Raw genomic sequence first — 13,650 nt, forward strand, 5'->3', positions numbered from 1 at the left:
GCGTTACCAGCGCGTCCACAGCTATTGCCTGCGGATCTCTTGACCTGGCGCAATACCTGTCCAGTTTTTTGTTGAGGCGAGACGCCATCATGTCCACCATTGGTATTTCCCAACGGGTTACCAGCATGTGGATGACTTCCGGATGAAGTCCCCACTCTCCCGGGTGAAGGTCGTGTCTGCTGAGGAAGTCTGCTTCCCAGTTGTCCACTCCCGGGATGAACACTGCTGACAGTGCTATCACCTGATTCTCTGCCCAGCGAAGAATCCTTGCAGCTTCTGCCATTGCACTCCTGCTTCTTGTGCCGCCCTGTCTGTTCACATGGGCGACTGCCGTGATGTTGTCCGACTGGATCAACACCGGTTTTCCTTGAAGCAGAGGTTCTGCCTGGCTTAGAGCATTGTAGATTGCTCTTAGTTCCAGAATGTTTATGTGAAGAGACGTTTCCAGGCTCGTCCACACTCCCTGGAAGTTTCTTCCTTGTGTGACTGCTCCCCAGCCTCTCAGGCTGGCGTCCGTGGTCACCAGGATCCAATCCTGTATGCCGAATCTGCGGCCCTCCAATAGATGAGCACTCTGCAACCACCACAGAAGAGATACCCTTGTCCTTGGAGACAGGGTTATCCGCTGGTGCATCTGAAGATGCGACCCTGACCATTTGTCTAACAGATCCCTCTGGAAAATTCGTGCATGGAATCTGCCGAATGGAATTGCTTCGTAAGAAGCCACCATTTTTCCCAGGACTCTTGTGCATTGATGTACAGACACCTTTCCTGGTTTTAGGAGGTTCCTGACAAGCTCGGACAACTCCTTGGCTTTTTCCTCCGGGAGAAAAACCTTTTTCTGAACCGTGTCCAGAATCATCCCTAGGAACAGCAGACGAGTTGTCGGCATTAACTGGGATTTTGGAATATTCAGAATCCAGCCGTGTTGTTTTAGCACTTCTTGAGACAGTGCTAATCCCCTCTCTAGCTGTTCTCTGGACCTTGCCCTTATTAGGAGATCGTCCAAGTATGGGATAATTAATACGCCTTTTCTTCGAAGAAGAATCATCATCTCGGCCATTGCCTTTGTAAAGACCCGAGGTGCCGTGGACAATCCGAACGGCAGCGTCTGAAACTGATAGTGACAGTTTTGTACAACGAACCTGAGGTACCCCTGGTGTGAGGGGTAAATTGGAACGTGGAGGTACGCATCCTTGATGTCCAAGGACACCATAAAGTCCCCTTCTTCCAGGTTCGCTATCACTGCTCTGAGTGACTCCATTTTGAACTTGAACTTCTTTATGTACAGGTTCAAGGACTTCAGATTTAGAATAGGTCTTACCGAGCCGTCCGGCTTCGGTACCACAAATAGAGTGGAATAATACCCCTTTCCCTGTTGTAGAAGAGGTACCTTGACTATCACCTGCTGAGAGTACAGCTTGTGAATGGCTTCCAAAACCGTCTCCCTTTCGGAGGGGGACGTTGGTAAAGCAGACTTCAGGAAACGGCGAGGCGGATCTGTCTCTAGTTCCAACCTGTACCCCTGAGATATTATCTGCAGGATCCAGGGATCTACCTGCGAGTGAGCCCACTGCGCGCTGAAATGCTTGAGACGACCGCCCACCGCCCCCGAGTCCGCTTGAGAAGCCCCAGCGTCATGCTGAGGCTTTTGTAGAAGCGGGGGAGGGCTTCTGTTCCTGGGAAGGAGCTGCCTGTTGGTGTCTCTTCCCCCTTCCTCTGCCTCGTGGCAGATATGAATATCCCTTTGCTCTCTTGTTTTTAAAGGAACGAAAGGACTGCGGTTGAAAAGTCGGTGTCTTTTTCTGTTGGGGAGTAGCTTGAGGTAAAAAGGTGGATTTCCCGGCTGTAGCCGTGGCCACCAAATCTGATAGACCGACTCCAAATAACTCCTCCCCTTTATACGGCAAAACTTCCATATGCCGTTTTGAGTCCGCATCGCCTGACCACTGTCGCGTCCATAAACTTCTTCTGGCCGAAATGGACATAGCACTTACCCGTGATGCCAGTGTGCAGATATCCCTCTGTGCATCACGCATATAAAGAAATGCATCCTTTATTTGCTCTAAAGACAGTAAAACATTGTCCCTATCCAGGGTATCAATATTTTCAATCAGGGACTCTGACCAAACTACTCCAGCACTGCACATCCAGGCTGACGCTATAGCTGGTCGTAGTATAACACCTGTATGTGTGTATATACTTTTTTGGATATTTTCCATCCTCCTATCTGTTGGATCTTTAAGTGCGGCCGTCTCAGGAGAGGGTAACGCCACTTGTTTAGATAAGCGTGAGCGCCTTATCCACCCTAGGAGGTGTTTCCCAGCGCGCCCTAACCTCTGACGGGAAAGGGTATAAAGCTAATAACTTCTTTGAAATTAGCATCTTTTTATCGGGGGCAACCCACGCTTCATCACATACATCATTTAGTTCTTCTGATTCAGGAAAAACTATAGGTAGTTTTTTCACACCCCACATAATACCCTGTTTAGTGGTACCAGTAGTATCAGCTAAATGTAACGCCTCCTTCATTGCCAAAATCATATAACGTGTGGCCCTACTGGAAAATACGGTTGATTCGTCACCGTCGCCACTGGAATCAGTGCCTGTGTCTGGGTCTGTGTCGACCGACTGAGGCAAAGGGCGTTTTACAGCCCCTGACGGTGTTTGAGGCGCCTGGACAGGCACTAACTGATTGTCCGGCCGTCTCATGTCGACAAACGACTGCTTTAGCGTGTTGACACTATCCCGTAATTACATAAATAAAGGCATCCATTCTGGTGTCGACCCCCTAGGAGGTGACATCCCCATATTTGGCAATTGCTCCGCCTCCACACCAATATCGTCCTCATACATGTCGACACACACGTACCGACACACAGCAGACACACAGGGAATGCTCTTAACGAAGACAGGACCCCACTAGCCCTTTGGGGAGACAGAGGGAGAGTTTGCCAGCACACACCAAAAGCGCTATATATGACAGGGATAGCCTTATAATAAGTGCTCCCTGTATAGCTGCTTTTATAATATAATTTTTGCCACTATTTTGCCCCCCCTCTCTTGTTTTACCCTGTTTCTGTAGTGCAGTGCAGGGGAGAGACCTGGGAGCCGTCCTGACCAGCGGAGCTGTGTAAGGAAAATGGCGCTGTGTGCTGAGGAGATAGGCCCCGCCCCTTTTCCGGCGGGCTCGTCTCCCGCTCTTTAGTGTATTCTGGCAGGGGTTAAATATCTCCATATAGCCCCGGAGGCTATATGTGAGGTATTTTTTAGCCAAATAGGTTTTCATTTGCCTCCCAGGGCGCTCCCCTCCCAGCGCCCTGCACCCTCAGTGACTGCCGTGTGAAGTGTGCTGAGAGGAAAATGGCGCACAGCTGCAGTGCTGTGCGCTACCTTTAGAAGACTGAGGAGTCTTCTGCCGCCGATTCTGGACCTCTTCATGTTTCAGCATCTGCAAGGGGGCCGGCGGCGAGGCTCCGGTGACCATCCAGGCTGTACCTGTGATCGTCCCTCTGGAGCTGATGTCCAGTAGCCAAGAAGCCAATCCATCCTGCACGCAGGTGAGTTCACTTCTTCTCCCCTAAGTCCCTCGTTGCAGTGATCCTGTTGCCAGCAGGACTCACTGTAAAATAAAAAACCTAAGCTAAACTTTCTCTAAGCAGCTCTTTAGGAGAGCCACCTAGATTGCACCCTTCTCGGCCGGGCACAAAAATCTAACTGGCTTGGAGGAGGGTCATAGGGGGAGGAGCCAGTGCACACCACCTGATCGGAAAGCTTTACTTTTGTGCCCTGTCTCCTGCGGAGCCGCTATTCCCCATGGTCCTTTCAGGAACCCCAGCATCCACTAGGACGATAGAGAAATTGGGGACGAGTCCTCAATTCCGCCCTATCCATATGGAAAATCAGATAATGGCTTTTACATGACAAAGCCGCCAATTCTGACACACGCCTGGCCAAAGCCAACAGCATGACCACTTTCCACGTGAGATATTTTAGTTCCACGGTTTTAAGTGGTTCAAACCAATGCGACTTTAGGAAATCCAACACCACGTTGAGATCCCAAGGTGCCATTGGGGGCACAAAAGGGGGCTGAATATGCAGCACTCCCTTAACAAATGTCTGAACTTCAGGTAGTGAAGGCAGTTCTTTTTGGAAGAAAATCGATAGAGCCGAAATCTGGACCTTAATGGAACCCAATTTTAGGCCCATAGTCACCCCTGACTGTAGGAAGTGCAGAAATCGACCTAGCTGAAATTCCTCCGTTGGGGCCTTCCTGGCCTCACACCACGCAACATATTTCCGCCATATGCGGTGATAATGGTTTGCGGTCACTTCTTTCCTAGCTTTAATTAGCGTAGGGATAACTTCCTCCGGAATGCCCTTTTCCTTCAGGATCCGGCGTTCAACCGCCATGCCGTCAAACGCAGCCGCGGTAAGTCTTGGAACAGACAGGGCCCCTGCTGCAGCAGGTCCTGTCTGAGCGGCAGAGGCCATGGGTCCTCTGAGATCATTTCTTGAAGTTCTGGGTACCAAGCTCTTCTTGGCCAATCCGGAAAAATGAGTATAGTTCTTACTCCTCTCCTTCTTATTATTCTCAGTACCTTGGGTATGAGAGGCAGAGGAGGGAACACATACACCGACTGGTACACCCACGGTGTTACCAGAGCGTCCACAGCTATCGCCTGAGGGTCCCTTGACCTGGCGCAATATCTTTTTAGCTTTTTGTTGAGGCGAGACGCCATCATGTCCACAAGTGGCCTTTCCCAATGTTGTACAATCATTTGGAAGACTTCTGGATGAAGTCCCCACTCTCCCGGATGGAGGTCGTGTCTGCTGAGAAAGTCTGCTTCCCAGTTGTCCACTCCGGGAATGATCACTGCTGACAGTGCTAACACATGATTTTCCGCCCATCGGAGAATCCTTGTGGCTTCTGCCATCGCCATCTTGCTTCTTGTGCCGCCCTGTCGGTTTACATGGGCGACCGCCGTGATGTTGTCTGACTTGATCAGCACCGGCTGGTGTTGAAGCAGGGGTCTTGCCTGACTTAGGGCATTGTAAATGGCCCTTAGTTCCAGAATATTTATGTGTAGGGAAGTCTCCTGACTTGACCATTGTCCTTGGAAATTTCTTCCGTGTGACTGCCTCCCAACCTCGAAGGCTGGCATCCGTGGTCACCAGGACCCAGTCCTGTATGCCGAATCTGCGGCCCTCTAGAAGATGAGCACTTTGCAGCCACCACAGCAGCGACACCCTGGCCCTCGGAGACAGGGTTATCAGCCGATGCATCTGAAGATGCGATCCGGACCACTTGTCCAACAGATCCCACTGAAAGATCCTTGCATGGAACCTTCCGAATGGAATTGCTTCGTAAGAAGCCACCATCTTTCCCAGGACTCGCGTGCAGTGGTGCACCGACACCTGTTTTGGTTTTAGGAGGTCTCTGACTAGAGATGACAACTCCTTGGCCTTCTCCTCCGGGAGAAACACTTTTTTCTGTTCTGTGTCGAGAACCATCCCCAGGAACAGTAGACGCGTTGTAGGAACCAGCTGCGACTTCGGAATGTTCAGGATCCAGCCGTGCTGTTGTAGCACTGCCCGAGCTAGTGCTACTCCGATCAACAACTGTTCCCTGGACCTCGCCTTTATAAGGAGATCGTCCAAGTACGGGATAATTATAACTCCCTTTTTTCGAAGGAGTATCATCATCTCTGCCATTACCTTGGTAAATACCCTCGGTGCCGTGGACAGACCAAACGGCAACGTCTGGAATTGGTAATGACAGTCCTGTACCACAAATCTGAGGTACTCCTGGTGAGGGGGGGGTAAATGGGGACATGCAGGTAAGCATCCTTGATGTCCAGTGATACCATGAAATCCCCTTCGTCCAGGCTTGCAATAACCGCCCTAAGCGATTCCATTTTGAACTTGAACCTTTGTATATAAGTGTTCAAGGATTTAAAATTTAAGATGGGTCTCACCGAACCGTCCGGTTTCGGTACCACAAACATTGTGGAATAGTAACCCCGTCCCTGTTGAAGGAGGGGTACCTTGACTATCACCTGCTGCGAATACAGCTTGTGAATTGCCTCCAGCACTGCCTCCCTGTCCGAGGGAGCCGTCGGCAAGGCAGATTTGAGGAAACGGCGAGGGGGAGACGTCTCGAATTCCAGCTTGTACCCCTGAGATACTACCTGTAGAATCCAGGGATCCACCCGTGAGCGAGCCCACTGGTCGCTGAAGTTCTTGAGACGGGCCCCCACCGTACCTGGCTCCGCCTGTGGAGCCCCAGCGTCATGCGGTGGACTTAGAGGAAGCGGGGGAGGACTTTTGTTCCTGGGAACTGGCTGTATGCTGCAGATTTTTCCCCCTACCTCTGCCTCTGGGCAGAAAGAACTCGCTTACCTTTCTGGGGCCGAAAGGACTGTACCTGATAATACGGTGCTTTCTTTGGCTGTGAGGGAACATGGGGTAAAAATGCTTATTTTCCAGCTGTAGCTGTGGAAACGAGGTCCGAGAGACCATCCCCAAACAACTCCTCACCCTTGTAAGGCAAAACTTCCATGTGCCTTTTAGAATCAGCATCACCTGTCCACTGCCGAGTCCACAATCCTCTCCTGGCAGAAATGGACATTGCGTTTATTTTAGATGCCAGCCGGCAAATATCCCTCTGTGCATCTCTCATGTATAAGACTGCGTCTTTAATGTGCTCTACGGTTAGCAATATAGAGTCCCTGTCTAAGGTATCAATGTTTTCTGACAGGGAATCTGACCACGCAGCTGCAGCACTGCACATCCATGCAGAAGCAATAGCTGGTCTCAGTATAATGCCTGAGTGTGTATATACAGACTTCAGGATAGCCTCCTGCTTTCTATCTGCAGGTTCCTTTAAGGCGGCCGTGTCCGGACACGGTAGTGCCACCTTCTTTGACAGACGTGTGAGCGCTTTATCCACCCTAGGGGATGTCTCCCAACGTGACCTGTCCTCTGGCGGGAAAGGGTACGCCATTAGTAACTTTTTAGAAATTACCAGTTTCTTATCGGGGGAAGCCCACGCTTCTTCACACACTTCATTTAATTCATCAGAAGGGGGAAAAACCACTGGTAGTTTTTCTCCCCAAACATAATACCCTTTTTTGTGGTACCTGGGGTAATATCAGAAATATGCAACACATTTTTCATTGCCGTAATCATGTAACGGGTGGCTCTATTGGAATGTACACTAGTCTCATCATCGTCAACACTGGAGTCGGTATCCGTGTCGAAATCTGTGTCTGCCATCTGAGGTAGCGGGCGTTTTAGAGCCCCTGATGGCTTTTGAGACGTCTGGGCAGGCACGGGCTGAGAAGCCGGCTGTCCCACATCTGCTATGTCGTCAAACCTTTTATGTAAGGAGTTGACACTGTCGCGTAATTCCTTCCACATAACCATCCACTCAGGTGTCGACCCCGCAGGGGGTGACGTCACATTTATCGGCACCTGCTCCGCCTCCACATAAGCCTCCTCATCAAACATGTCGACACAGCCGTACCGACACACCGCACACACACAGGGAATGCTCTGACTGAGGACAGGACCCCACAAAGTCCTTTGGGGAGACAGAGAGAGAGTATGCCAGCACACACCAGAGCGCTATATATATAGGGATTCACACTACCCACAGTGATTTTTCCCCTATAGCTGCTGATATTACACAGATTGCGCCTAAATTTAGTGCCCCCCCTCTCTTTTTTACCCTATGTAGCCTGGAAACTGCAGGGGAGAGCCTGGGGAGCGTCCTTCCAGCGGAGCTGTGAGGGAAAATGGCGCCAGTGTGCTGAGGGAGATAGCCCCGCCCCTTTTCCGGCGGACTTCTCCCGCTTTTTTATGGAATATATGGCAGGGGATTTTACACATATATAGTCTTAATGACTATATTATGTGTTATTTTGCCAGTAAGGTACCCTTATTGCAGCCCCCCCCCCCCCCCAGCGCCCTGCACCCATCAGTGACCGGAGTGCGTGGTGTGCATGGGGAGCAATGGCGCACAGCTGCAGTGCTGTGCGCTACCTTAATGAAGACCGAAGTCTTCTGCCGCCGATTTTCAGGAACATCTTCTTGCTTCTGGCTTTGCAAGGGGGACGGCGGCGCGGCTCCGGGACCGGACGACCGAGGCTGGGCCTGTGTTCGATCCCTCTGGAGCTAATGGTGTCCAGTAGCCTAAGAAGCCCAAGCTAGCTGCAAGCAGGTAGGTCCGCTTCTCTCCCCTAAGTCCCTCGTAGCAGTGAGTCTGTTGCCAGCAGATCTCACTGAAAATAAAAAACCTAAATATACTTTCTTTTCTAAGAGCTCAGGAGAGCCCCTAGTGTGCATCCAGCTCGGCCGGGCACAAAATTCCAACTGAGGTCTGGAGGAGGGTCATAGAGGGAGGAGCCAGTGCACACCAGGTAGTCCTAAAGCTTTCTTTAGTTGTGCCCAGTCTCCTGCGGAGCCGCTATTCCCCATGGTCCTTACGGAGTTCCCAGCATCCACTAGGATGTCAGAGAAATCATGTATACAGATTATAAACAATGCATATGAGAAGCAATTGCAGGATTCAGTGAGGAACAAAGGATCCAACAACAATTCTGACTACTCGCTCTGAACATTAAGGGGGGTACTCACGGAGCGATATTCTAAGCAATCTGACTAGATTGCTTAGAATATCAGCATGATCGCTCCGTGTGTAGCCCCCTCAGCGATAGCGATGCGTGGCCCCGCACATCGCTATCGCTGCTGCTAGATTGGCCTGCATGCAGGCCAATCTAGCGGGTCGCTCACTTCACCCGCTGGGTGAAGTGAGCGGCCCCCCCCGTCTCCCCCCGCACAGATCGCGCTGTGCTGAGCGGTGGGAGAGGTGTGCTGAGCGGTTCGCTCAGCACACCTCTCCTGCATCGGCCCGTGGGTACTGGGCTTTAGATAGGATATTTAGAAAAATGTGATGTACAGTATGACAACCAAAAAGCCAACGATCCTCAATACTACATAGTGACCAATTAATTTAATGTATTGTGCCTTTTCATTATGGAATGTCTCATACTGGTATTGCATAGATGGAAAGAAACAAGTGTATATATCAGGTGCACAATTAAATTGTTTAAAAACAGCAAGATAAAAGAATGTGTGAAAGAAATTAAATTGTATATGAAAAACTATTTCCCCCTGTGTGAAATTATTGCTCATTTATTACAATAGAGAAAAAGAATCTCTGAACTGATGGGCATATTTTAGGGTTTAGAAAGTAATGGGGCATACACACGGAGCGATTTTTGCCTATTTTCTAAGCAATCTGACTAGATCGCTTAGAAATTAAGCACAATTCGTTCCATGTGGATGCCTTTATAGCGATAGCAGCTATCGCCAGCTCAGATCATTCATTCATGCATGCATGCAGTATAAATCTAGTCAGATCGCCTAGCATGTATAAAGAAAACACTGTGTGTATAGCGATGTATGCTGAGCGATATATGCTAACTAGATCGCTTAGCACACAGGCACAAGTTGCCACGTGTGTATGGGGCATAGGATTTGGGTAGTTGTAGTTTAAGGTAAAATACTAATGTATCAAGATGAATTATAATGTATCAAAGAGATGGTTACATAATAATCACTGCGCATATAGGTAGAAACGTTTTTGTTATTCCCTGGAGTGAAATTGTGTACCGTGATGATTATTATAGTTGTTGCAGTGTAGATTTAAGGTGATTATCTTATTTATATCGCTTTTACACCCAAACAGCGGGTCGCAGCCGGGAGCCTGACACGGGTGCTACCCGGCTGCGACCCGTGTCAGCCCCCTTTCATACTGCACTGACCAACCCGGCATACTGCCGGGTTGGTGACATTGCCGGTGACGCCGCTCATAGAGTGTAAACGGGAAGCCGGATCGCGCAATCCAACTCCCGTTTACACTTAACAGTTTGCCGGGTTGAACACGTATTCAACTCCGCAAACTACCCCAGTTGGAATACCGGGTCACTCAACCCGGATTATTCCAACTCTGCCCTTTTACACCGACCAGCAACACGGGTTATGCACGTTCATGTGCAATAACCCGTGTTATATGCTGCCGGTGTAAAAGGGGTATGATAAACACTCTTTTACAAGAGAATATCTTCCTCGTGCCTGAATTAAAGCAAAATGGAGACAACTCTTCTTTGGGAGGATTTTTGCTCACAATCTCAGGAGGGCGCAACAGAAATAATGGGCCCATCAGCACAAACAACTGAATTTCTCCCAGGCAGTTTAGATGGGAACTGTGGCAGAACTAAGCAATTTAATTCCTCCTATAATGTGCTACAAACATTATCCAGCCACCTAGGAGGTTTTGAATAATATCACTTTTCCACCAACGTTCCAGGTCCAACCAAGCATTTGGAATGCGGTTCCAATCGAGCTCAAAGCCATTTATCACTGCGGTTCGGACCCAGGTTATTCCTGGGTCTGCGCCATTTACACACTGATGTAGTCTCTCTCTTCTGCAGACACTTGCAGGTGATGTCGTCATCTGCAAGATGTGGGCAGCAGCAAGATTTTGTTGATCTAGCCACCAGATTTAAAGCTACAATTTGTTTTAAGGCAAAAAACAATGTAGATTTGCCTTTAAAAAAAATAAAAAATACAGCTTAATGTTTTAGTAGCTACATCACTGTAAACTTGCAGCTGCCCGCATGCTATAACATACAGGACCTTATATTGCATGCACCAGTTATCCCGCTCACTTTCTCATCGGCCGTAGAATTAAAATAATCATTTAGTTGTTCAAAATATGTACTCACATTTTTATTACAAAAATTTACAAGTGACACACAGATGTTTTGCGCAGATTCCTTTGCCTGGCCCAGGCCAACCACTTTCTGGAAAATGATGAAAGCCACTCAGCAAACTACTCTAGCCAGACGATTTCTAGCCAGCCCCAATGAGTCAGGATCACACCTTATATGAATGATACCTCTGACAAGCTGTTACCACCATTATTCCTGTCCTTTCCTCTGACATAACACAATACTCACACCATGGGCTGACATACAGGAACTCAAAGCTGCACTTTGCCACAAAAATGCATTTGATACTAGGGTGTACCAGAAACAAATATTTAAGAAACCTCCTCTTAACTTAAAACTGCAAATATTGTTACTGAAGACTTGCAAGTATAAAGCTTTTATTTTAAAGTCAACTCTTGAGTTGAGTTATGTAACTACCAGGACTTCTATTACGAAAGACCAATGCAGCATAACATTATGGGGGAGATGCACCAAGCCTTGGAGAAGATAAAGTGGAAGAGGTGCCCAAAGCAACCTATTAACTCCTGACATTTATCTAGCACATACTTTGATATGAGAGAAGCGGCTTGTTTGCTCCAGACTTCTCCACTTTCTCTCTCCAAGGCTTGATTGCTCTCCCCCCGGGTCTTACCCCAGCACTCCTATACCCCGGCTCCGTAGGGTGTACACAGTTATTACACTCATCTTTCATAGTATGATGCAAGCTGTGGCCTAGCACCCAACCCCTACTATATATGACACAGGCAATGGCCCCTCATTAACTGTGGTAGCTAGCCGTGATCGCGCACGGTTCTTTTCACAATACTTACCATCAATATCCCCAAGGGTAAGCTCGTCGCCCAGTTCCGTCAGGGTCTCCATGTTCTCCATGCTCATCTCGGCTGCTTCCATATGGCAGCAGAGAGAGCCGCTACCCTGGCACGCCCCAACTGGGGAGCTGGCCCCTTGTCCCGGCTTCTGTCACTCACACTGCCTCAGAGAACTGTCACAGGAGAAATCAACGCCATGTTCGCCCAACGCCCCCTTCCTCCGCCTTGCTGTGACGCCGCCACCTTGCGTGCCAAGCCTCAAAGTGGCCACCAGAGCTAATACAAACGAATAGAATGAAAGAGAGGCTTGGCTTCCAACCCCAAGCCCACATCCCCGCCCACCCACTATCCTCGTAATAAAGCGTGCTGGTTGTTTTGTTGTCAATGAGACCAGAGGCCACTGACCAATGGGAGAGCTTGGCATGCTGTGGGGTGATACTACGTCAGTGATCAGGGGATGTTTATTTGCATATTGGGCTGAGCGCTCTTTAGAAAGCCCCTTCGCTGGCAACTCCCTCACGGTCATGAACACACACTAGTGCTGTGTGTGACCAATATGTGATTGTGATCTCATCTTTAACCTCTTGCGTACGAGCACCAGTTATGTTATTTTGTTTTATTGCATGTATTTCCTACGAGAGTTAAGTCAAGGGGGCCATCCAGCTTACCGATATCACACGACTTGATAAGTAGATATATGGGAGACGTTTGCAAGTTACATAAGAGATTAGCCTCTGTCTGAAGACAGCATGTGCCTTGACTAAATATATGGATGGTAATCCTACGTAGTGCGCTCAACACGGCTGTCTCACCAGGTACCCTTTGTGGGTGGAATATATAACCTACAGTATGGAAGTTATTACTCTAGTTTTTACTCTAAAATTACCTGAAAAACACGCAGCAGATAGTATAAATTTCTGCAGTGGGGTACGCTGTGTTCCACAGGGAATACATCGGGGTGTAGAGCGGTATCTTGAATCCAGAGGCACCGTCAGGCAAAACTTTGACTGTCCCTGGATGCATTGGGGCCTCCTCTGTAACCCCACCTCCAGGCACTGTGACCTGCAGGCAGCAGGTCACCTAACAGGAGGGCTGCACTGGGCAACCCTGAAAAAGCTTTAGAAGACTTCAAGGGACGCAGAACTGTTATGGGTGACATTCAGTGCTGAGTCTCTGTCACCTCCCAAGCGGGGTCGCATACTCACACGGCTCAGATCCTAGGTACTTGCAGCGGAGACGCTCTGGCTTGGGCACACGGTCGCAGATGCTCTCCTAGTTTGCATGGCTGCTATGAAGGAAGGAGGTCACTAATCGTGCTCCTGTCGCAGTCTAAGGTGACCGACTGTGACGCTGGCATGGACACTTACCAATTAGGGACCCCACTATATCCGCTAGGGCATAGGAGTACAGGTCGGGTGTACTAACGCCCCTATTGGTGAGGCTCCGTAGTGCCGGCAGTGAGGCCCAGCATAGGGGAGTTGGCACTTGATGTGTAGCCCCGGCCCGGGGTGCCATCTCCTCGCAGATTTCCCGCCCTGGATCTGCTTCACACACTCCCTCAGTTCCTGACAGAGACGCTGGGCACCATCTTCTGAGCATAGCTGCTACTGGTCTCTGGGATTGCAGGGCAAGGTCTCCCCTGTAAAGCCACCTGTCCACAGTGCTGAGACTTTACAGACACTTGTGTATTCTACATGTCTTATTACAGACAGCGTGTCACGGTAGTTTGTACTTGTGGAAACAGACAAGGAGGGTAATTCTGAGTTGATCGCAGCAGCAAATTTGTTAGCAATTGGGCAAAACCATGTGCACTGCAGGGGGGGGGGGAGATATAACATTTGCAGAGAGTTAGATTTGGGTGGGTTATTTTGTTTCTGTGCAGGGTAAATACTGGCTGCTTTATTTTTACACTGCAATTTCGATTTCAGTTTGAACACACCCCACCCAAATCTAACTCTCTCTGCAAATGTTATATCTGCCACACCTGCAGTGCACATGGTTTTGCCCAACTGCTAACAAATTTGCTGCTGCGATCAACTCAA

The 13,650-nt window shown here is 49.2% G+C and overlaps 1 protein-coding gene across 1 annotated transcript in view; it reads right to left on the reverse strand.

Annotated features, from left to right (window-relative positions):
• The window catches only part of SREBF2 (sterol regulatory element binding transcription factor 2), a 269,968-nt gene extending 258,036 nt beyond the window's left edge, over positions 1-11,932 (reverse strand). The window contains exon 1 of the mRNA XM_063940441.1: positions 11,609-11,932. Within this exon, the coding sequence (XP_063796511.1) occupies positions 11,609-11,690 (82 nt within the window). The 5' untranslated portion in view covers positions 11,691-11,932. The remainder of the gene's footprint in view (positions 1-11,608) is intronic.
• Between the last annotated feature and the right edge of the window lie 1,718 nt (positions 11,933-13,650).

The sequence above is a fragment of the Pseudophryne corroboree genome, chromosome 9 (genome assembly GCF_028390025.1).
Source record: "Pseudophryne corroboree isolate aPseCor3 chromosome 9, aPseCor3.hap2, whole genome shotgun sequence".
Lineage (NCBI taxonomy): Eukaryota > Metazoa > Chordata > Amphibia > Anura > Myobatrachidae > Pseudophryne > Pseudophryne corroboree.